This window comes from Aplidium turbinatum, chromosome 8 (genome assembly GCF_918807975.1).
Source record: "Aplidium turbinatum chromosome 8, kaAplTurb1.1, whole genome shotgun sequence".
In the NCBI taxonomy this organism is placed as follows: Eukaryota; Metazoa; Chordata; class Ascidiacea; order Aplousobranchia; family Polyclinidae; genus Aplidium; species Aplidium turbinatum.
The window spans coordinates 25044777-25069160 of record NC_137479.1 but is presented as its reverse complement, the minus strand read 5'-3'; the positions used below and the strand labels follow the sequence as shown (position 1 = coordinate 25069160).

At 39.2% G+C, this 24384-nt stretch overlaps 1 protein-coding gene across 5 annotated transcripts; it reads right to left on the bottom strand.

The window, feature by feature from the left end:
* Positions 1 to 875: 875 nt before the first annotated feature.
* Positions 876 to 22896, bottom strand: LOC145775211 (cathepsin D-like). 5 transcript variants are annotated; one of them, XM_082586456.1, is made up of 10 exons: positions 22773 to 22896; positions 20227 to 20368; positions 18120 to 18243; positions 17868 to 17991; positions 17503 to 17621; positions 16106 to 16305; positions 15658 to 15754; positions 14948 to 15124; positions 14481 to 14579; positions 876 to 1705 (listed from the first exon to the last, which is right to left on the bottom strand). In XM_082586456.1, exons 2-10 carry the CDS (start codon positions 20283 to 20285, stop codon positions 1523 to 1525), a joined length of 1182 nt encoding a protein of 393 aa, XP_082442582.1. In that variant the 5' UTR covers positions 20286 to 20368; positions 22773 to 22896; the 3' UTR covers positions 876 to 1522. The 5 variants fall into 5 exon arrangements, with proteins under 5 accessions (XP_082442582.1, XP_082442580.1, XP_082442581.1 ...); XM_082586454.1 differs by lacking the exons at positions 17503 to 17621; positions 17868 to 17991 and adding an exon at positions 16827 to 16945; XM_082586455.1 differs by lacking the exon at positions 18120 to 18243.
* Positions 22897 to 24384: the final 1488 nt, after the last annotated feature.

Sequence of the window (24384 nt, the reverse complement as noted above, 5' to 3'; positions counted from 1 at the left end):
AGCCGCAGTTTTTGCCCGTTCGTGTGTAAGAGCTATCTTTAATAAGTTAATAGCTGTTTATCTGCTAATAAATTTCATACAAATATTACCCTAAAAGTGTTTTCAGAAAGCGCTATAAACCATTATTTGAGTGTAATTTTTCAAAATTTTTTCGGGGGAGCATGCCCCCGGACCCCCCTAGAATACGCGTGCCTTCGGCACGCTCTAACCCCCCTACCACTTTTATTGCTTCAACCCACCAGGATACGCCACTGCACATCAAGTGGCGATGGCTTTAAATCAAACACTTTGTTGTTCTCTTCAAATCATCAAATATTTGGCCCCCCCCCCCCAAATTTTTTTTGGCTGCGCCACTGGTCCGCTGTTCGGGGCTCGGTGCCACAGATACATGCAACTGGGCCCGTGTCGTAGCCCCACTCCACCATTAATTTTTAGCGAAAAATGTCACTTGATAAGGGTCCCCACTTTCATCTCAGCCCAGGGCCCCATAAACCCTTAATCCGGCCCTGTGTGTTAGTCTCGAATGACCACAAAAACCTCAGTCATCGCTCACGTAGCAGTCCTTGCGTCGCCCAACGGCAGGTACGCGCACAGTGCTGCGTAATTACCATTGCGTGGCGTCTCAGGGCATAACATGTATTATGCCTTTACACTACAACTTCAGGATCGAAAAATTGTCTTGATTGCGCTAATTAACAAATAGCAGGATCGCTAAAACAACGAATCGTCTATAGTTCAATCATTTTGATGCCGTAAATTTTTGTCTAATTACTCATCAACGCAGGTTATTCCGTCACACTCGCTGCACAGTACGCTAGGTTGGAAGAATATATGTTGTTTGCTGACCCTTGAATTGAGCTGCAGGACGAATGAAGTCTTTTCATGAAAGCTTTAATTCTCATTCACACAAAACGGTATCACGGCAACTGGGTTGCATTTGCACACGATGAGACAGCCTAACTGTTGAGATTCAACCGCCTAACTGTTGAGATTCAACTGGAGATCCCAACAGTAGCATAGGGGTGGCCAACGTAAAACGACATTAAGCTATCGGTGTATTATTTTGTGTACCACAATGAAATGACTGAAGGCTAACAATTTGGCGTTGCTAAACAGCATATGCATATCCCCGCAGTGATGGATAGAACACATTCATGTGATGATAGCCTACTGTAAACGAACGAATTAATCATCAAATCGCTTTATACATAAGCATGGGAAATCAAATCATTGAATAAAGTGTGTGAATTATCACAGCACATTTCAATCTAGGAATACAAAAGAATTAGGAATACTTCTCGCACAGTTACAATGGTCCTAAAAATTGCAAAGGGTTTGATCAATGATCACAAGCTTGCATCGACAAATAAGGTTAATCTCACTTGATTTGCAATTCACGAGTAGCCTACATGATGTAATTTCATTGACAAAAATCATACAGTAAAACAAAAACAGTGATTAGAGGCTCAGTTTTAACAAAAATGCGCCCTACACTGTAGCGTTCTAAACAACTCAACATGAGTTACTTGGGAGCCTTGGCGCCATGATTGACAGTCGCAAAACCAACACGATCGTTGTCAAAGTCGAAAGTGCTGTAGAACTTTCCCATGAAGACGTCACCAAGAATGAAAAGAGGACCTGCTGGAGGTGGGACATCCATGGGCATGAATCCGGACATGCAAACTGTTTCTCCCTGCTGCACCTCCTGAAAAAAAGTGCGGTCAACATAAACGAATGCATGTAGCCTATACCAAAAGTAAAGAAATGATGAAAGGAATTTTTACTTTTGGGGGCTACACATGCATTCTGTATTGCTGAAAGGAATTTTATAAAAATTAGTCAGTGATATTAGACTGCTAACTGCAGTGGAGGGTTGCTAGAAACGAAGGTCTTTTAAGTTGAGCCCAAAACTTACCTTCGTAAAAACGTAGTTATAAATTCCAGTATTAAGAGTGAAAATGATAGGCTATTACACGAATACAAATGTCGTTATGATTTTATATGAATTGAAAAACTGGCTAAAAAAACAACGAGCTTTAAGTGTGAAAATGGCATGTGATTACGAAACTACTCCTACAAATGACAGAGAGATTGGGAAGACCATGATCGTCAACGTCTGTAACAGATCAGGAATCATAAAGAGTATTTGGAAATTCTTCAAAAAAAAAAACGGGCATGACCAATCAGTTTCTGCATTCGGAGTTTCTCGTGCGTCAAAATGAACTATTTTGTTTTAAACAGCACCACTTGGTTCCCAAATTAAGGTTGTTACATCCAGATATATTTTGAAACTGATGGAGCAGCCTACGCTGTCTGCCCTTTGAAAGCGAGTAAAGTTGGAATTCTTTAGAACGTGGAAAACAGCTTTCAAAAATGTAATTATAAATCTTGTTTTTCCAAAGAGATTTCCATCACAGAAGAGTAGTCAACAGACCTATGATTACAAGCCGTGTGGCATTCCACTACAACAGAATCATAAAGGTTATCACCAGTGTTGTACGCGTCAATGAAATAAATTGCCGACGTCAGCGCGAATTGCCTAAAGACTTCACGGAGTAAAGTACTGCGTCAGCTCTTAAAGAAATTGACAGCGTCAGCGATAATTTCTTGCGCTATTTTAGCCAGGGTCTCACAAAACGGAAGTATTTCAACCAAGTTTAGGCTAACAATACCTATAAATACAGAGCAGGTTTTATGTTTTGATTCTGTCTTGTAATTAGCTGCTTTTAGCTTATTAGTTATTTTCTTGTAGAAACACAAGCATTTTAAAACGTTTGTCCGACAATCTGCTGCTGCCGCTTTCCCAGTGAAAACATGCGTTCCACAGCAGCCCTGAATGGTATTGGCATTGGTGTGTTGTATTTCAAAAACAAGTCTTGAAAACGTTTACTCGGAAAGGTATCATTGTTCCAAGCGTGCTGTGATGCGTTTGCTGTGATGAGGCTTAGCGTATATAAACCTTTTAACAAGGTCCACTGCACCAACATCGCTCTTTTCATGGGCATAGAGCTCTTGAAATAAAGTATCTTCAACCTCCGCGATGACATTCATTAATTTTTCGCTTTCTCTCTCTGATCCCTCGTTCTCGATACTGCTCACAATATGAGTGATCAGTGATCACCCTTTGGCGAACTTCTTCCGCTTGTATTCCAGGTAGCCATTCCAACCAACGCGAAAGCGGGTAATTCGGATGAGTCGCGCTGGCCAGAACCAGGGGCTCCGAGAGGGGGGGAGTCGGGCTACTTTCCCCCCTAGCATAACATTGTAAAGGAAAAACGAGGGGTTTTTCGTTTTGTCACTTTTGAGGGGGGCCCATTTTTACTACTAAAATAATAATTTATCAACTTAAAAATGAACAAATTTTTAAATGAAATGCGTAGTTACAACTTACAAGTATTTTTCGATCATTGTAAGTGCTACTTTGGATGTATCTGATCAAGAACAAACCGTTCTCGTATCGAGTCCGGCTATGTTAAACTGCTTCAATACGTGAAATCTTGCTGTTAAGCCTACTGATCTCAATAGCCTATCACTGAACGTTTTATCTTGTTCTAACTTGAAAACTAGTGCTGCTTTGGCTAAGCGTGTACGGTATTATGTTTGCTTGACCAACTGTACCTTGACATGAGAAACTGCGTTTGCCTGGCATATGATAATGGATCCAACATATCTGGAAAAGTGTCCAAGCAAGATTGAAGGAAGTAAAACCTTGCCTAATGCCTATTTTCTGCTTATGGATGTCATTGCTTAAATGCACTAGAGTTGGATCTACTCAAGGAAATCATTCATTGCAATTTTCGAAACACTTTTCCAAATATTTTTGTTGTTTTGAAAATTTGTTACGTAAGGGAAAGTTCAAATATTACGTAACGCTTTTTTTCCGAATTTTTGACCCCCTCCTCTCCCATGTAACGCCAACGTAACGCTTTTTTCAATCCCCCCTCCCCCATATAACGCTTTTTCACTACAAATTCAGCACAAAAAACTACCATTCCGTACTCGAAAGCGTTACGTAACGTTTTGCTTGAAGCCCCTCCCCCCCCGATGTGACGCTAACGTAACGCTTTGCATAAACCCCCCCTCCCCCTCGCAGGCGTTACGTAATATTTGAACGTTCCCTAAACCAGTACTTCCAACGGTTGCGAGTTGAAAACGTGGTTTTAGCACATTGAAATTTGTAAGAATTGTTTACGTTCCACCACGACTCAAAACCGAGTGAACAGTTTATGCATGTTGTGCATCAAATTAGACCTTGCAAAATCTTTATTATTTGATGCTGTGATCTGTAACTTTGCATTGCAAAAGGTTCAAAATGGATTGAATGCTTTGTTGAGCTGTTTTCATTGCCTGCATTGCGTGTTTACAATTTTTCCTCTATCTACTGTAGTTATACTGAGGTTATACTAAGGTTATACGTAGGTTATATACTAAGGTTATACGTAAGGTTATACGTAGGTTATACTAAAATTACCACCTATAACAATTTCGATTCACAACATGGCTGAAACCAACGCAGACGCAGTCTTGTCAAGGGAGAAGACGTTATCACCGACCCAAAAGCGGCTCTTCCAGGATTCCACACAACAGACAAGAACTCATCAGCAAACACGCCCACAGTGCCCAAACACCAGAGAGTTTGCACAAACTACTGCATTCTTTGGATATCATGGTGCATTTTTCTTGGAAGTGTCTTATTTGGGGCCAGAGAATCGTTTTGGTACGAATTCTCCTCCCAACGGCCGTGGACAAAGGCATCATGTAGCCTATGAGATGTGCATGTGCACATCATAAAACTTCACTGCAATTCTTTCAAGCAAAAATTTTGCACAACAATGGCAATTTTGCTGCAAGTGCAGTAGTCGAGTGATTTCTGTTGATTTTCATATTGAAAGAAGTTTTTCATATAAATTAGATAATTAGGCTATATAGGCTATGTTGTTTAAAATTGAAATTTTAAAAGAATTCAATTTTACGATGAGGAAAGTAGCCAAGTTCGGCTTAAGACAATATAGACACATGATGCAACGCATGATACAAATTCGTTACCCTTGTATTTTTGCTGAAAAATATTTTTTGGGGCCCACTTTTTATATTGTTTCCCGACCAGTCATGATTTCTCTCGGAGGCCCTGGCCAGAACACACCGTGAAACTCTCATTGTGAAACGATATTTTCCATAAAAACAAAAAATGACGCATAGCGCATGACGCTTAAAGTCGGCAAAATAATTGACGGCGCTATCACTTCCGTCAACTAAAAAATAAACTGACTGCGCTAGCCTCAGCGTCGACAAAAAGTTGACGGCGTCAACGTACAACACTGGTTATTACCAGGGGCGCCGGAACGATTTTTGACTGGGGGGGCAAAATTACGAAAAAAGGGCACTTTTGTTTACAAAAGGGCCAATTTTTTTTTCAAGTTTTAAGATAAGATATAGCGATAATGCTAATCTATCAGCTCACTATGTATTAAGTAGTGATAGCCTACAAGTGTCCGGTATACAAAGAAGGGCATCATGCTATGTTATAATGATGTAACCTACTGTCAAGCCTTAAAGGCCGCTAAGTAGTGCTTGAATGACCGCCAGTGCTACCTCCTCAATCAGCCAAGTTTGGCCGCCGGTCTCTTCTAGCCAATTATTTAATTTCGCAATAGAATGATCGTGGATTAATTGTCGAAAAGTATCAAAGAGTGACGCAAAATTAGGTCAGCGCGTTATAATCGCCACTGTTGCATTGTATATTTGTTATTGATGAAATATATTCATCTTCGATCACCAGCGCTGTCAGTCTTGTTTGTAATTCCCGACGTTTATTTTAACAAAGTCTTAATCCGAAGTGCTAATTTACATCCCCTGGCAATATTGTCGTTTTTATGTCGATTAGATGTTGTCGGACGTTGAATCGTAGTTAAAAAGGAGAACTAGGTTAGTTGACATCCGAAGGGAAAACATTTTTTGATCATATTTTGCAAAAATCATGCTTCGTTTAGTAATGTCCTTCACATCATTGAAATACTTATTTTATTACCTTGGCGTCATCGTCAACACATGTCGAACGATGTTTTTCGTTGCTAAACAGAATTCTAGGGGAGTGGCGAACTTCTTTAAAATCTTGCCACATTGAAATCAAGCCACATTGGAGACACTCGTGCGAGTTTCGTTAGATGGTCCCGCAGTACTAGATTACAATCCCGATAAAGCAGTTATATTGCGTAGTGCAACGATTCTATTGTAGGACGTCGCCCAGGCCCAGACTTCAACAACGCTAAGTGATCATTTTAGCATTGTTGCAAGTTTAATTCTATTTACTTGTGATATCGTTATTTTTATTTTGGCCTCAAAGCACGCAGCTTTAGCTGCCGAGAAGGAGCTCCCGGTAGGGCACGACGGCTGCCGGAAAAAAAAACGAGTTTTAAGGCCTGTACTGTGTTGCAAAATTTTTTGCCGTAAATATTATTTTGAGGCAAAAATGAAAGATTATAATTAGGCTAAAAGCGAATAGCAGAAATTGTTATATTGCAAAATGTGCAGTAGCTTACATGACTTTAAAAGGGCACTATTGCCCCCCCTGCCCCTCCATCTGCACAAAAATTGAGGGCAGGGGGGCATCCGCCCCCCTGCCCCCCCGCTTCCGGCGCCCCTGGTTATTACCCAAGCAGATAAAACCGACAAAGGTGAACGTCCTGGCTAACACCTACACAGGTCTTGAAGGGTGTTTGTCGTTGGAGAAAAAACAAGATTTTCAATTTATCTACGCTTTAATCTTAGCCTAAAGTGGTAGGAACAGTCAGGTGACGGTTTTCGGCTAATAGTCACCATAGTAATCCATATACAGAACCTCGAGAACACGACCTTCTGGGAAGCAACACATGGTCAAATAAAATTAACCTATTCGAAAAAACAATGCTTCACAAGACAAACAGGTTGTTTGATCAATCAGCGGTTGCTGCAACCTTTTTTGCACCATGGACGGGTACAGGGCAACAGTGCTTGCACTGACCACCAAAGCGTCGAGGATAAATCAGTAAAAAGTATAGAAAGCTCAGTTTTTTATTTCTGACCATTACAACGAAAACAATTTATGCCAAACATAGCAAAAGTTTGGAAAAACGTAAAAGCGACAAAACGCGAACGTTATAACGTGCATGATACCAAGGCAGGACAATTAGTTTAAAATATGGCACAGCTGCAATACCTTAAATGTCATTTGCACTTTATTTTAACACAATTTTCTAAAACCTGAATGTATGAGACATTTGGATTGGTAAAGTTCTTCTAATTATTCTGGTTTAAATTACAACTCATTCAGTAGTACTACTGATTCCGGTTTACTCAGGCGAGGTCCCCTTTATCGAGGGTGACTAAATCCACCTCCACGTGCCACAATCGCCTTCTCACCATGCCTCCACATCAACCTGTTTAAAGCGTCCTCTCTTGTTAAGCCGACCTTGCTGCTTTCTTCTCAGCTTACTCTTTTTTGATGGGTCTACCTTGTTTCCTTCGACCATCCGTTCGTAGCTCCAGCAGTTTTTTCAAAACATCATCTTCATCCCATCTCATAACACTCTCATACATCACTCCATTCGCCTTCGCCGAGTTAACATTCTCATTCAACACAAACAAATCCATAAGTCGCCATTTCTTTTGTCCATCAGCTTCACACCACACATTGCCCCTCACCATCGCCCTTTCAATTCTTCTTAAAATCGCCAACTCGTTTTTCCGTAAGCACCGGGTCTCACTTCCGTGCAACATTGCAGATTTCACACTACTGCTTCAAATAAAAAAATTGAATTGATGCTTTTTGTGCGAAGCAAGAATGAAGGCCTTAATAGCCGGTAGTTAATGCTTTTTTTTTTTATACAAAATAAGACCTCCTATCACGAAAGGTGCGGAGGTGGTGCAATAACATTCTCTCCAGTGACTATTTGTGCAAAGAAAAGTAACTCTGCTATTAGAGAAGTTGTTTTTATTACATTAAAACTGCAACGCAGTACGCACTGGAAGATGAGTGTCGCATACAGTCTTACCGTAAACTGGTTAGAATTTAGAAAGAAGGAAGCAAACTTTTCGTGATCGTCTTCGATCTCACTTACAAAAGCGTTATTTTTTGTCATTGCAGGTTGTTCCTGTTGCCTTTTTCTAATGAAATTTGTTTTTTCATCTGTCTGTTTTTCACGGTAGCCACTTTAACAAGTCGAAATTCTGCCACTGCGAATGACTACAATGCAACCGTCAACCAATCAGAACATGTTATAAGAGGCTACCGTCCAATTGTGATCCTTCTAGCACTCATCCAGAGAGTTAATGCTTGTTTTGAACTTTATTTGGTAATTACAGAAGAAAAAGAGTAATAGCAGTAGTGGGAATCGAACCCGCGTCAATGAATTGAATGCTTTCTAGCCTTGACCCTACCCCTAAGCCAACCAGCTGACAAAAAATCCATGACTTGATTTGCTTTGTATCATCTTCTTTTCGCCATTTTTTACGTCACTTAAACCGTAGCTTATGATTGGTTGGCGGTTTCATTCTAGTCAATTTCAGTGGCAGAATTTCGACTTGTTAAAGTAGCTACCGTTTTTCACACGATTGCTCAGGGTTGCCAATTTGGCTTTTTTGAAGCCAGATTTTGAGAATCTGGCTGTTTTTCAACTCCCTTAATTAATAAAAAGCCAAGATAATTTTGGCTTTTTTTGGCTTAATTTTATCTTTCCCGATTCTTTTTAGAACTAGAAAAAATAATTCAGTCAGCGTCAATCGGGGCAGTAATTTTTACCTTATATTTGGTTGTAGTGTCCGACCGAATGTCGTTTTGAAACCGAAACTAGAAAATTTTCTAGTTGCTTGTCTTTTCATTATTAACTATGTTTCTCCGTTGTCGCTAAAATTAAAGTCCGCTGGGACACTATTTGGTTGTGCAATTTTTATATGTGTATGTTTAATGAATACTAATTGGCTTTTTCAGATATTTTCTTCTGGCTTTTTTTAGGCTGTTTTTGTGACTAGGTCTGGCTTTATTTTGGTGAAGACAGGTTGGCAACCCTTCTATTGCTTTTAATCGCTGCGTATTTCTCAATGCCTACAGTCAGTTAGCTAGTTACTTTCAAGTTGAATTTGTTGTATTTTATAAATATTTTCAGATTCCTGATGAGGGCTTATGTTAAGCCGAAAACGTTCGGCTGCTAAACTTATTTGGAAATATGTAAAATACGTTGTTGTAATGCTCATTTTTCCGGAATGTAGTTCTGATGTGTGACTGCTTAGGAACCGCTCATACGTTCGTTTGATTGAAAGATAAGTTTCTCCAAATAAGAATACCATATACAGTCAGTATACTCACTGTGTGTTTTGAGCTGGCGTCCAATATTTAATTTGCCTTTTCTGAAATCTATCCTTGAAGTAACAATACCTACGGTAGAACTTCCTATTAAGTCCAAATTCAACGTTTAATCCCCATATTTGACAAGAGTTGCACCGGCATTAGAAAATTTTCACAGCCAGTTATTCAATGCGCACAAACCCTTGAAGCAAAATATATTTCAGGTGATAGCCTTGAGGTACGAATTCTGGCACGACGATTAGAAAATAAGTTCTCTGGAAACGATTGACGCGTGGTCTTGTGATAATCGAAGTAAAACATCACAAGAGTAACTAAAGGGTGTTTCATTAAGACGGATCGATAAAAACAGTAAATAAAACAATGTTAATGGGTAAATTTTATTGATTTCTTTATGGAATTTATGGAAATGGGCTTCATCACTAAAGATGATTTTTTGTGAAAAATCCTCATCGATTTGTCTTTGCTCGTGCGCCCAATCGGCGAACGTACGACCCTTCAAATGGTCAGCAGGCTTGAGTTCTTTTGTCAATTGAATTTATAAGCGTGTAAAGATAAATGTTTCGTCAAAATTCGATGCAACGTGGTTGCGGAGAGGTTCAATTCCTGTGCTCGATGGCGAATAGAGGTGCCTGGACTCTCGGCCACATTCTCGCGCACTGTAGCAATGTTTTCAGCTGAACGGCATGAACGAGCACGCTGTTTCGAGAGATGATGCGACCTGGGAACCGAGAGTAACACCATTGCGTGCTCGTTTATGCCGTTCAGCTGAAAACATTGCTACAGTGCGCGAGAATGTGGCCGAGAGTCCAGGCACCTCTATTCGCCATCGCGCGCAGGAATTGAACCTCTTCGCAACCACGTTGCATCGAATTTTGACGAAACATTTATCTCTACACGCTTACAAAATTCAATTGACACAAAAACTCAAGCCTGCTTACCATTTGAAGCGTCGTACGTTCGCCGATTGGGCGCACGAGCAAAGACAAATCGATGAGGATTTTATAAAAAAAATCATTTTTAGTGATGAAGCCCATTTCCATAAATTACATAAAGAAATCAATAAAATTTGCCCATTAACATTGTTCTATTTACTGTTTTTATCGATCCGTCTTAATGAAACACCCTTTACATACAGGAGGGAGAACTAGAGAAAATGTTTGCAATGCTGTGCATTCAGCAGTAAAGTGTTCTAGGGCAGTTGAAGTAAGTTTACGAGTAGACTGAAAAATTGCAAACAATTGTCGTTTCTTAGCATCATGTGAAAACAGCTGACGTAACTATGTTCAATTGTCCGCCTTCAAAGCGTCACGTCTGGCGACGTTGAAATGATGTCAGTGGTAACTTTTGTTACAAAGTTATAGCTGACTCAACGTCTCAGTGTTGGAGAATGTATATCATATGCAGTGGCGTAACTACCCATTGGATTTTGTGGATAAATCCAGGGGCGGCACGTTGTTAGAGGGCGGAAAAATGTGATAACGTTTTAAAGTTTAAACGAACAAAGACAGTCACATTAATTTATTCTCGGAGAGACTCAGACTTAAACGACTTAAGTTAACACTTATCTAAGTGAAGCCAAAAAATTAAACAAGTTATGCCTATAAACTAATTCGCAACTTTTTTAGATTGTGCCTCAACATGTGGTATTTGTGAAGGTTTAATGATAGCCTATACTCATGCTGTTGAAGTAATGATAGAATGTCGGTTGTAACTAGTAAGCTTAAGCTATAACATTGTTCAGTCAATTTAGCTTTGGTAGTTAACTTCAGATTAGTTTTAAGCTTATTTCACTTTCTGGAGGAGACAGGAAGGGACCGTGAGGCTGCCACCTTTATCATCTGTCTGTGGTAGATAGACGGGATTCCTCCATCTTCATGTGTGAAGATATCTTCATGTGTGAAGATGGGTTAGGTTAGTGAAAGGTTTAAAGCTTCAGGTCTGAAATAGATCACTTAGCTTAACTCAGCAAATTTGCAATTACATGGTTATTGTTTTTAACTAATGTGCTGCATATTCCAGAGCAAGATTTAAGTTGCAATTTTTTAAGTTAGTTTTTGCCTATGACGAGAGTGAAAGAAAGTGAAGATTTTTTTTAGAAAGAAAAAGAAAGCTAGAGAAGAGGAACTAAAAAGAATGAAGGAGTCATTTTGAAGTTCGTAAAAATTGCCTCTGCTAAAAAAACAGAAGAGATTAGCACAGCAGTAGGCTAAATCTCTACCTCAAGTTGAGACGGAAGAAGAAGTGGAGGCTACCTCGAGCAAAACAATAACAAATTGATCATAGAAAGAAAGTCTATGAAGAAAACACTTTCAGATAAAGATAAAACAGACGATATCTATTATTCTCATAACCAGTGGCGTACGCAGGATTTTCTGAAGAGGGGGGGCCATTGACAGTAGCGTAGCCAGGAATTTTGAAAGGGGGGTTTGACTACCGGCGGGCAAAGCCCGACGGAGTTTTCGCCTAAGACGACACCCAGCGGCGGGGGGTCTGGGAATTTTGAAAAATTACTTTGAATTTGGTGCATTCTGAGAGCATTTTCAACAAAAATGTGGGTATGAATATTCCTGTAAAATGGTGCTGTCAGGTGGCATAGCCAAAGGATAAGATCATGTTTTCTTCGGAATTTTTCAGAAATAAAGCTAAGTCTCTATGTTTTCTTGTTGCTAATTCCTGGCTGAGATGTTTGAATGTTTGGTATTGGCAAAACTCGCTCTTTTAATGCAGTTTTGTTTAAAATTAGGCAAGTTTTTTTAGACTGTAAGCATCATTCCCAAGCATAAAGAGACTGAAAGCATCATTCTCCATATCGTGACGTCACACGCGTGCCAAAGGGGGGGTTGTAACTCCCCTGGCTACGCCACTGGCCATTGATATCCCAGACGTCTTCATGATATCCCAGTATGGTTTTAGTTTAGACTTTATCCATTTCTTTCTCACAATAGGCTTACAGAACACTATGCTACATTGGCATACCTGGGGTGGGGTAAGTGGATTGGGCCATGTAGGCTATTTCGTATTGGATTAGTCTATAGAACAACATTGTTAATTGCTTTGATAGTGCAATCCAAAACATATTAAACGCCTTAATCTACGTTGTTAACTACTAAAACATTTTGAAGGGAGGGGGCCATGGCCCAATGCCCCCCTGCGTACGCTAGTGCTCATAACGATGTGGCTACTTGGCCAGAAACATTAACTCATAACATGAGAGTTGAGATGATCAAACTAGGGCCCGAAAGGTTTCAGAATAAAGAAGGGCCATTCAAGCCAGTGATTAGAGTAATTAAAGTAGACAAAGAATCCTTCAGCTGTCTGATGAAGAAGTGGTTTTATATTGAAGTTTCAATAAAATTAAACAAAACTGCTTTGATTCTTCTGTTGTGTGGAATTTTAATCAGCTTTTACGACGGTGTCAAGAAAAGGGTTAGGGGCGGCGTTTCGTGCAAAAATCCAAGGGCGGCATACTGCGTTGCTACGCCACTGATCATATGACCCTTCTTTCGCAACAGATCCAAATTAGGAAATAAAGAAATGTTTAAATTGTACATAGCGTGACCAAAAATAGATCTCGTTATTTGCAACATCGTCAACTAAATGTTTGGAATTAAAGCAAAGTTTAACTCAGCGTTGCACAAATCAACATAGACGAACAAAAAAAATGGCAGCAGAAAGTAATTAGTGCCGTGTGTACGTACTATCTCGTTGAAGAGGATCTCACAAGTCGGATATGAGTATTAAGTCTTGAAAACCTAAACTTCCTAAATATGATTGGTCGAAAATTAAGCGGGGGTTTGTAATTCTTAAAAAAACTGTAGGTGTACAGTACAAGGCAAAACAATAGGCCTATGAGTTAATTCAATTGTAGAGTTTTAAAGGGCAATCGATCAAGCGACGTGGAGACTTAGCTGCGTAACATGAAGTTTCCTTGTGTAAGTCTACGAAGCAAAGATGATTTCCCAGCTAGCAAAACCCACGGGACGTCCGCCGAGGTAAAATCAATTTAAAAGGGTGGATTTTGCAAGCTGGGTTGCATAATATCCGAGAATGCCGGTTTGTTATTGCTCACTCGTCGCAATGGAATAAAATTGACAAAGCACTTCCTTCTGTTTGCACACTTGCAAAGTCTACTGGAGTAACTACTTAAGACTCATAAAAAGCTGGCATTTACTTGTGAAAAAAATAGTTTGACCATCTAGTAACGCGTTCATCAGGTTGGAAGTTGCTTCACTGGCGCCTGACCTCCTTAGCATCTTGCTGACAGTGCGAACTACAGGAATCGAAGACAATAGACTCTAAAAACACTTGCGTTGACACACTGTGTTTTATTCTCTCGTGATTACTTTATTGAACGCTCTCGATTCACTTCAATGTAGCAAATCCAACTTGGTTGGTATCAAAGTCGAATGTAGTATAGTAAACTCCCATAAAAGCGTCACCAAGAATCCAAAGTGGACCAGCGGGAAAGGGAATGTCCATGCCCATGAAAGCGGAGAGACAAGTCGTCACTCCATCTTGAGTCATCTGGAAGATGCACCATTTAATTTGAAAAGTCCACAGAGTCGACGTCGCAGAATTAAAGGTGAAATTAGCTTCAAGTTCATGGCATGCTTTACCGTCATTGATTTCCGCTTTTCTTTCAGAAGACAACTCAAAGTTGTGAAGATTTCAATACAAAAGAAATTTCAAGACTCAGGCAACCACCACCAGCAGAAAAGCAATCGCTGCAACTCTTCAAATTACAATTATAAAAACTTACCTGACTGCCTGATAGAAAAGAACTGATACGATGAACTAAAGACAGTTAGCCTGCGAATCCTCGTGAAGTCTACTGCTCAAACTTGAAATGTTAAAAACCCGTAACATTTTTGAATTTTAACCCTGTAACACCATGCAAATGCATTTCAATCCAAGTTGAAAGTCACACCCAAAAATTTCGAACCGTTGTTCTCAGTACCCACAACAATACCTGTATGTTGCACCAATACCTGCTTATAAACGTTGAAGACAAACTGTAACAAAAAATTATACACAACCACCCCTGTAAACACCACTGCGTAACACCACACCCCTGTAAACACCACTGCGTAAAAATTGTCCAACACAGTAAATCAGAATCCCATATAACACAAAATCTTACCTTAATGACGTAATCATCTGGAGTAAGAGTGTATGTGATGCCATCAAGCACGAAATCAATGTTGGGCATGGATGGGATGTTTCGGCACAAGACAAGGTACTGAAAAATAAAGTCAATTAGAACCACATTGGTAGCAGGATGCGTTGTTACGCTTTACAATAATTTTCTTCACGTAACATTTCAGCTGCAATTGATATTATATCTGCTTAGCTTCAGCGATGTACATTACTATTCAATATGCCATGTAACTGGAGAAAGTTCACAAAGCGACTTTGTATTACCACAATTTGTGGTATACAAACGACAAAGCACCAAAGCATAAACGCATTTTGTGTGCGCATCTCGGTAAGATCATTAGATATAACCTTTCCCAGATAAAGATCGTTCAGATATTTTGATGAGATCGTTTTTTGGATGAGTTTACTACATGCTTTGAAAAAACATACGGCATGGCGAAAACCACTTACCTCTCCATTAATGAATTTGATTGCTCCAATGGCCTTGTTGATTGCATCTGTATCCTCAGTTGGGCCGGTAATGAGGGATGTGCCGGAATCGACAATGACTTGACACCCACCGACGCAGGTGGCGGTCTGGGCGCTGTCTTTTACAGTGGCGCTATCCATTTTCAATTGCCAGTATCCCTAAATATACGTAATCTCAAAAATGGTAGGCTACAGGTGCAAAGTGAATCTGCTCGCTTTTTTACAGAAATGACGGAAATGCTTGACACTCCATAGTACGTTCATGAAATCGGCAGCACAACAAAGCGGCATTCCGTGTGTATTCTATTAACAAAAGTGAGTAGCACAAACCCTTTCTCAATGACAGTCAGTTCCTCTTCGACAAAACCTCGGAGAATTTTGTCAGTCATTTTCGGTAAACGGGTAAGTCTGCCAGAAAAAGCGCCCCTACCTTTTTGATACGCATTGTGGAACAAAAAAGCAAACGCAAGTGATTGAGCCTGTGTGGCTACCTTAGTGTGTGGTTTGGAGGCTTCAATTTATGCGCATCAGTCGATGAGAGGTGAGTTCATGCTGGGAATCTCTGCTTTAAAGTTTTTTAAATAATCAGCGCTTTTGAAGAAATCAGAAAATCACTAAAGTACAATTAGATTTCGGAAAAACATTGCGATTTTGACCCAAGAATAAAAATAATAGACAAAAAAAAGACCCACTTGCTTGGTTACTTTGTGGTAGTTGAAATCTCCAGTGTAACGTGCAGGGTTGACACCTCCCAAATAAAGTTCACCACCTTCAGTGGCAGATGCATCTCTAAAGGAAAAATTATGATTGGGTAATTAAACACACTAAGTTAAAAAGATGCTCTAGGAACAACATCAAGTCTTCTAACGTAAACGGTATAGCAACCAGCACATAGTTCATGCTGAAATAAAAATCATAAACTTGCTCTATCAACGATCAGTTACATTCCAAACTAATGTGTAGATTTACGTGCGGAGTGTGGTGTATGAGTCTTTCGGATACTGGCTACGCGCATTGGGAATTGCGCGTAGGCTACTTTGTGTGAACGTGGCAAATGCTTAGTGCTTACGTTGGGAGCGACGGTGTGCACTTAAACTTCTTACGCGACTTACAGAATACTTAGCATAGATAAGATGTCACCTGTTCAAGTAGAAAGAGAACTGGTTCTTTGTAACAGCTCCTTCCTTGACCATTTGGTTGAAAACTGGGGTGATTCCATTGACAGCAATGGTGGGATATCCCATTCCAAGAATACCGTCAAACTTTGCAGCCACAAAAGTTATACCTGGCTCTTGAGTAGCTTCAGCAAATACTTGGTTTTTCGAAGTAATTCCGCCAATCTAAAACAACATATTAAGTTTACAAAACTAAACGCCAGCACGGAGAAAACGGGTGGTAGTCAGTTAATTGACATGGTCTACAAATAAATTCCTTCCAATAAGCACAAAAGTTCAGATTCAAAATATCAGACATTATAAAATATGAGGACCTAGCTCGATTCAGAACATGTCCATTGTCCAACCCCTTTCGACTCAACCCTGACTATGACAAATATAATTATCGCGTTCTGAGTAAAACTTAAGAACGTGTTTTATTTGACAGACTAGAAAACACTGCGTGCTTTCATAACCTGGTGGAAAGCATTCTTTCATATTGACTGGAATTGCATTGCTACAATTGTTAACACATGCACCATGTTAAACCTACATTTAGTCACTCAAAAAATGCATTCAGTTAGGCTGAAGTTTTATGATAGCATCGATGCAGAGTTTCTACGTCCGTGATGAGGTTTGTCATCAAGCTCTGTCAGAAGTATGATTACAACCCCACAACCAATTGGTCACCGCAGTTAAGATCTTACAGCGACATCATCGCTACTGGTAAATCCCTCCATAGATCCAGTTCCATAGTGGATCTCAAAACTTTCACCCTCAGCAGTGTAAGTGGATGATGTTGTGGAATCATATTTGTGGTGAGTCACTATAACAAATTGCTAATAACTATCTCACAGGAGGAGATGAAACATAGAACAGCTAAAAAAAATCCAATAAAGAGAACCTGCAACCATTTGTTTATATCGATAATACAATACCTACAATATTAAATATCAACAGCTTTAAAATCTCATGCAAGTTTTCTATAAATTCACATAAATCAAGTGTTGGAGAACTAGCTTTTCCAACAATGAGGGATCACTTCAAGCAAATTGACCAGACTGGTCAATAAAACCTTTATGAAAACCTTTTTTAGAAATTAACACCTCAGGTAAAAGAGGGTAGCCTATAACATGATATTTTGGAAAACAAAATTTGGTCATTTTATGGAATTTACGGCCAAAAACGACTCGACTTCAATGAAACTTTCATTTTCATAAACAATAGCAACCTTCCAAAATTAAGGGCTTTGGAAAAGGCCAATGGTCAGTCTGATTTAGTCACATAAACGTGATTTTAAAGTACAGGTATTGAGCACAACCGTCACCAATATAATCTACACAGATGCTTTTGAATAGTAATTAGGCTGTAGTAGGAACCCACCGTTACTTTATCTTTGCTGCAAAAGCCAGATAAGCTACCGGTTCCATATCTGATTGCAAAGGCTGTGCCATTTTTAACATAAGTAGATGATGTCTTATGATCGTACTTGTGATGGACCACTAAAATCAATTAAATACCACAATATCATGCATTAGAAATATGATACCAGGCAAAAAACAAAATCTCAATATCAAAACTAATTGGAGTAATATGGATTTTTCAATTACCTGTGCTTCAAAATTGCAGCATTTAGGCATTCAATAAGTGTTTTGATCAATAGTAAAAATTACAAATGTCAATTACACAAAAGGTTCCACCGCTCTGCCAAAATTTGTATGATTTTCTTGTAATTATACACCACTTACTACATGCAGTATCTGAAGTAGGACATTCTATGGAAGGCACCCACAAATTAGAAGAGCCAGTATCAAACACAACTGTAAATTCCTGGGGAGGAGTTCCAATGGAGATTGGACCAAAATATTGAGCCTGTAGGAGAATTAATGTGTTGACACGTAAGTCAAACACCACCCACACAAAAGTCAATACCTTGGAGAACTCAAATTTATATTCTTACAAGCTGCCCAAGATGAGCCTTATTTCAAGCTACTACTCACTACAAGCAATGTTGCTGGTGGGACATGTAGCTGATGGAATCCACAAATTGGATGAACCAGTATCAAAAATGACAGTGAACTTTTGTGGTGGAGTTCCAATTTCAATTTCACCATAATATTGTGCCTGTATATGCACGAGGTTTCTTAATAAAATAACTTTCTCTGAATGCTTGCAATAGTATTGAACACTTTCTAAAGCAAAATACCATACTAATTCTTGGAAAAGTGTGATAAAGTGAAATGCAGAATAATACAACACCAAAATTTAGTGAGTATGATTTTTACAATGCAACCATTTATACCGTATACTCGAGTGTGGGTCGAGATTTTCGCAAGTGATTTTCACCTCAAAGACAGGTTCGACTTATCCACAATGCAACCATTTATACCGTATACTCGAGTGTGGGTCGAGATTTTCGCAAGTGATTTTCACCTCAAAGACAGGTTCGACTTATACACGGGACAAGCTCCAGACTCCAGCTCGGCAACCTTCAGAATTAACGCATTTTTGCTGCGCAAAATCATTGGCGACGTAGATTACGGATTTTGAAATGGCGTTGGCCGTGGAAGTAAAAGTTTTGAATACGTTTATTTGCAGTGATTCGAACTTAATTTTCAAATTTAATGACTTCTTGTCAATTCTAAACTTTATACACTTGTTGAGCAATATGCAAAGCTCACGAGACAAAACAGCAAAAAGAGCAGTTTTAAGCGATCAATTTTTTATTTTTGCATGTTGGATATAATCGTTCTTATTACGTAACATTCTATGATCGTTGAAGTCGATGTCAAACCTTAGCGGCCGCACAAAACAATGATGTCAGGTTGGCTAGGTGATAATAGCAGTAATATAAGAGACGTCGTTAATGCAGGCAATATCTGCGACCAAGACCATTAAACACCTTTTCTTTTATTGGTTTTCGATTTAATTCTCACACAGTGCGAGTACCTTTGCTTCAAAAACCTCGTGGGAAGTCATAATAGCACCTTTTGCTGTCCTAGTTTTGTTTGAGTTCAACCACTCACGTCAGAAGTTAGTTTTTCCTTCGCACCACTAAGATAATTTTACAGAATAAATTTCTTTCGGTTTTATACAGGAAGGCCAAGTGCTAATTTTCATGTGTTAATGAGCGGATTTTGGTTCTCGTGCGTCTGATAACAAAACAATGCGTTCTGTTGAATTATAATGATCTCACAGCGGAAGACCTGGTTGAAAATAGCGCGTCTAATTTAGCTAGTTTACTTGTTATTGCCGTGAATGTGTTACGTGACTATTCCAGCAGCGTAAGTTACTCGATCCACGCTCTACTTTGAAATTTCTTCACCGTATGTCAATGCCAATACTTAGATGAACCCAGGGCCGGATTTAGCTGATGGGGGGCCCGGGGCACTTTTAGATCGGGGGGCCCCCCGCGCAAAAAATTTTTCGCGCCTACGGCGCGAAAAACCATCTCTACGTCTACAGTAGCATTAATCCAGCACTACACTGCACAACATTTTGCAGAAACTTCAAAGGCTGAAAGAAAAAAATAATAATAACATAAAATCACATTTTTTCCACATAGGGGGGCCCTTTAAAAGTCGGGGGGCCCGGGGCACCTGCACCCTCTGCCCCCCCTAAATCCGGGCCTGGATGAACCATTGAATGGTAGTGTCGGGAATAAGCTATTCGAATTATACATGGGAGAAGGAAATATCACCGATTTTCAGCTCAAAAGTAGGGGTTCGACTTATACACGAAATCGACTTATAGGCTACTCGAGTATATACGGTAGTGCAGGAGTGTATATACAGTAGATGAGAGTATGAGATGTATATATTTTCACAATATATACATCAATACAGTGCTTATTGAAGCAAAACACGGAGGAAAGTTTTGAAAAATGCATTTTTTCTTTAAGGTGTATTCACGTAATTGTTTGTTGTGTCGAGATCGACTTACACACGAGATCGACCTATACTCGAGTATATACGGTAGGCTAATTAAAATATTACTTGTGTTGCTTATGACTACATTTCAATAACTTTATCGGCTAATCAAAGTATATATTGGCAACTACATTATATTCTAGTAGGCTATCAATCCAATTAAAAACTATATTCTCACGTCCATGTAGTTGGTGAGTGGCTCAGGTGCAGTGCTGCTTCTTCCAAGGTATTTTCCATATCGCTGAGGCATCAGCTTTGACATGCTAACCTTTTTTTCTTTCATATCCTGGCGAATGGTTTTGTGCTTGCGAAGCCGAACCCTGCAAACACATTTTGTGAAGCATATAAATTACAAAATTAGGTAAGATACCATAGCCAGGGCCGGATTAAGGGTAGGCTACTGTAGGCCTAAGGCTGTTTACTAGAGAAGGGCCTATTTTTGCAAACTAAGCTACAAAAAGTAATAAAAATACATACATGAAAAATTAAAATTATTTACTGTAAAATAACATAAACATAACAGAAAAATGGCTAATGATGGCGCATAATTGGTTTTGGAAACAAACACAATTTTTATTGCCAAATTTGAAGCAGATGGAAAAGATTTTGGAAAGAAATGGATAGTAGGCACCTATGGTAATACTTCACCTAATGAAACTTTAAACCAGGGGTTTTCAACCTTTTTTCCACCGTGACCCCTTCAGAGCAATCAATGTAGTCTCGCGCCCCCCATAAAAGTATTCAACAAAAACATATTTAATGCAAAATTTAACCAAATTTAATTCATGCCGACATCCAGTTATGTTTAGTTTTGCTGTTCCAACGTAAACTTCTGAAACGAAAAACGTTTTTTTGCGATGTTACGCTTTTATTACATTTCCTCCGATACATTTCCTCCGATTTCCATTTTCTATCAAGCTTAGCTAGATCAGCGTGGTCCAACTGCAGGCCCGCGGGCCAAACTTGGCCCTCGAGCTCCGTTTTTTTTTGGCCCGCAAACTGACAGTCAGCTTTGCTTTAATCTAGCAATATCACTTCAATTTTTGTTTCTTTGTTATTGTAATTGACAAATAAAACTTTGTGAATGGTCCTAATTGTGATGCATAACAATACCACTTTGTTTAAAATGTTTTCCCATGGGCGTGAGAGTTAGTACACAGCCCCCAGAGCTTCAACTTCAATTATGTGAACTTCAGAACGATCCGTTTTTCCAGTCAAAGAAAATGGAAAATCCTGCAAGCTTTTGGAATTTAGTGTCAAAGGAGAAGTTTCCCCTTTCAAAAGATGTTGTTCTGACCTGTAGGCTTCTCGATGTTTGGAACTTGGAAGTACACACATTTGCGAATGTACGTTTTCGGCAACGCACAATATTAAAACCAAAAATCAAAATCAACTTGGAAACGAGGCTCTTTACGCTTACGTTCGGATGGCCACAACTACGATTCTTGTGGATACCAACGCTATTATCTAAACTTAAAATCTAAAGTTAAAGATGATCCCCCTTTTAGGGTGAAACAAGCTGTAGAGATTTTAAAGCGTAGTGACTATATGCCATAGGCTATGTATAATTTGCCAGCAATAAGCCTATGAATCGCTATTTAAAAACACTGGCCCGCAAGATAAAAAAAAAAGAAGTTGGACCACGCTGAGCTAGATAATAGAAGAAAAAATAATGAGAATAATAATCTACGTTTTCGCACTTTCTCCGGTTGAATTTATTGCAATCTTTTATGGATTTATTTAAATCAATTTCAGTGAGATGGTTGGTGCTGCATATTTTTAACTATTAAGTTTGTCAATGCGTGGACCTGTTGCTGGAAGAACTTTCAAACAAAATAGCCGACACTAATTTTTTTCAATGCCATTGAAAACGATGCTGAGAAATCTATACTTTGCATAGGATTCTACATAATTTTGCTTTTTTACCATAGCGTTGTTGCTGGTTAACTTTAGTCTGCACAAAACAACGCACAAGAACTTGGTGAAAAATATCGAATGCTTTCCTATGGTTAAAACCTTGCAACGTCTGAAAGCTTAAATGATATAATGACCTCAAGTAGAGGAATGGTCGATTGCGAAAAAACACAGTTTTTAATCTTTTCTGGCAAAAAAGAATTGAAACAATGCACTGGAATTTCAAGCGCCTCGCGAACCTCCGAAAAACGGCTCGCGACCCCCAGGTTGAAAAGCCCTGCTCTAAACTCAATTTCGGTAAAAGTGGCGCCTACGTGGTTTTAGAAATGGGCTCTTCATATGTAGCCTATTGACTCAACTCAGTTATTCGTTTTTAAGCAAAAACTGTACTGTACTGGATCTGTATCACTATCAGCCTTACAAAAATTGAGGGCCTAATTTTTCCAGGGCCTAAAGCTATAGCCTTATTAGCCTAATGGTTAATCCGGCCCTGACCATAGCGTATCAAAAATTGAATGACATCTTATGACTTTGTCAGCTCTGTGCTTACTATGTTATGTCAGCTGGGTTGAGGGCTGAACCAACACCACAGAAAGTGTTGGTCAAATGTTTTCAACCTATAGCCACAGAACACATGGTTCAGAGCATCACAAAGTATTTAAAACTGTTTAGAACTTTCTTAATTTTTAGTCCAAAGATATCTTATATATTTAAACAACCATTTTACTAAATATCAAATGATGTGGGCCTAATTCTTGTCATAGGTATTTTTAGTTAAAACTTCAGCATTTTACTCAAACTCCAACTTACACATGGCCAGCATTACAAACAGCGGCGATCAACAAAATAGTTAAGGCAATCTTCATCTTGATGATTCAAAGTGAAATAATTACAATCACTCATGAAAACTTAATTTATAGAAGAGGAAATAGCTAAAAAAAACGTGAGAACACAACATATGTAAGGTTCAGAGTACGTTTAACAGTAATAATTTTCCAGCTTGATTAAAGCAATATCCACTTAACATGTGTGCTATTTCTCACCACAGAAGAGTGACATAACACAAGTCTAGCTGGAAACATCGTGGGAAAAATAACCTTGCAAATGCACAATAACCTTTGTTTTGGGCACTGCATTTGAAGATAGACTTGAGAAGGACTGGTGTTTTTATTCCCAGGCTAGCTTACTTAACGTATTGCTTTTAAAAAACAAAGCAACAGATCATACTAGATGCTTTATCACCAAAATTGACGTCGTCGCCAATTTACAACGCTGCGGTATAGCCTTTTCTGTGGCTAAAGCTAAACTGTGGTCTCTGCTGACACTAACATTCTTACATTGGCACTGGCGCAATTCACCACTTCTCACTTCTCAGCACGAGTCAGCACGTGTTCTTAAATGTTGGAAGGGCTTCAGCATCAGCGGAATTTTTGTTTATTCTTCAGCAGACGTGGCATTTTTAATTTTCACAACACGCGACGTTAAAATAACACACAACGACAGTTTTACATTGTTGGGTCAGAACAGGCTTGCACGTTAGAAATGCAATCCAGACAACAAATCAACCGTTTTTTTACAATAATTTACCGTCTGCAAACGTTAAATTTCTGATGGAAATCACGAGACTTGTCCCTTGAGCATTAACTTCTCAGCCTTGCGCTATACGCACTCACAAACCTTTTCTCAGGCAAAAAACAATAGATTAATAATTTAGGACTGTCCGAAACAAACTTTATTTTGTTGAAATAGAAAAAAATGAAATTCTTTACAAAGAAATGTAAGCTAATTCAAACGGAAACAAATAGCCTTGTTTTTCGCGTTTTGTCGTTGACGTTTTTATAGACCTTTGCCAGTGGCGAACGCACCAGAGGTGTACAGGACCAGGAGTTTTGGAGTATTTAGAAGCCGGAGTGTCGGTTTTTGGCCAGAGCCGGAGTCTGTTTTTTTTAACACCTTACTCAGAGTCAGAGCAGTTGTTATTTTTGTGAAGATAGGCTACTTCTAACAACTTCTATCTGTTTGTGATTGAACAGACTCGTGTGAAAATAAATTTGATTGTATTAGGCTACTTCTATGCTTTTATTTTCCGAGAAGTAATTTTTTTCATTTAAAAATAAGCAATGGCCGAGTGGTTAGCGCGTTGGGCTCGCAGTCGAGAGCCTGCATGTTCGACTCCAGCCACCCGCACTTGCTGTTGTTTCTCTGGGCAAGAAACTTTACGATAATTGCCTCTACCCAGTGATCGATTTCGAGTAATGGGTAGTACCAAATTTAAGTCATAAGTAGAGTAGACAAGCGGAAACAGACATTGCAGTCGGCTGCAGCGTGGGTCAGGTGTACGTCGGAAGGCGTACACCGATGCATAGCGCTCAAGTCCGCTTTCCCGCAATGCAGGATAAAGATAATCAAACAAACAAACAAA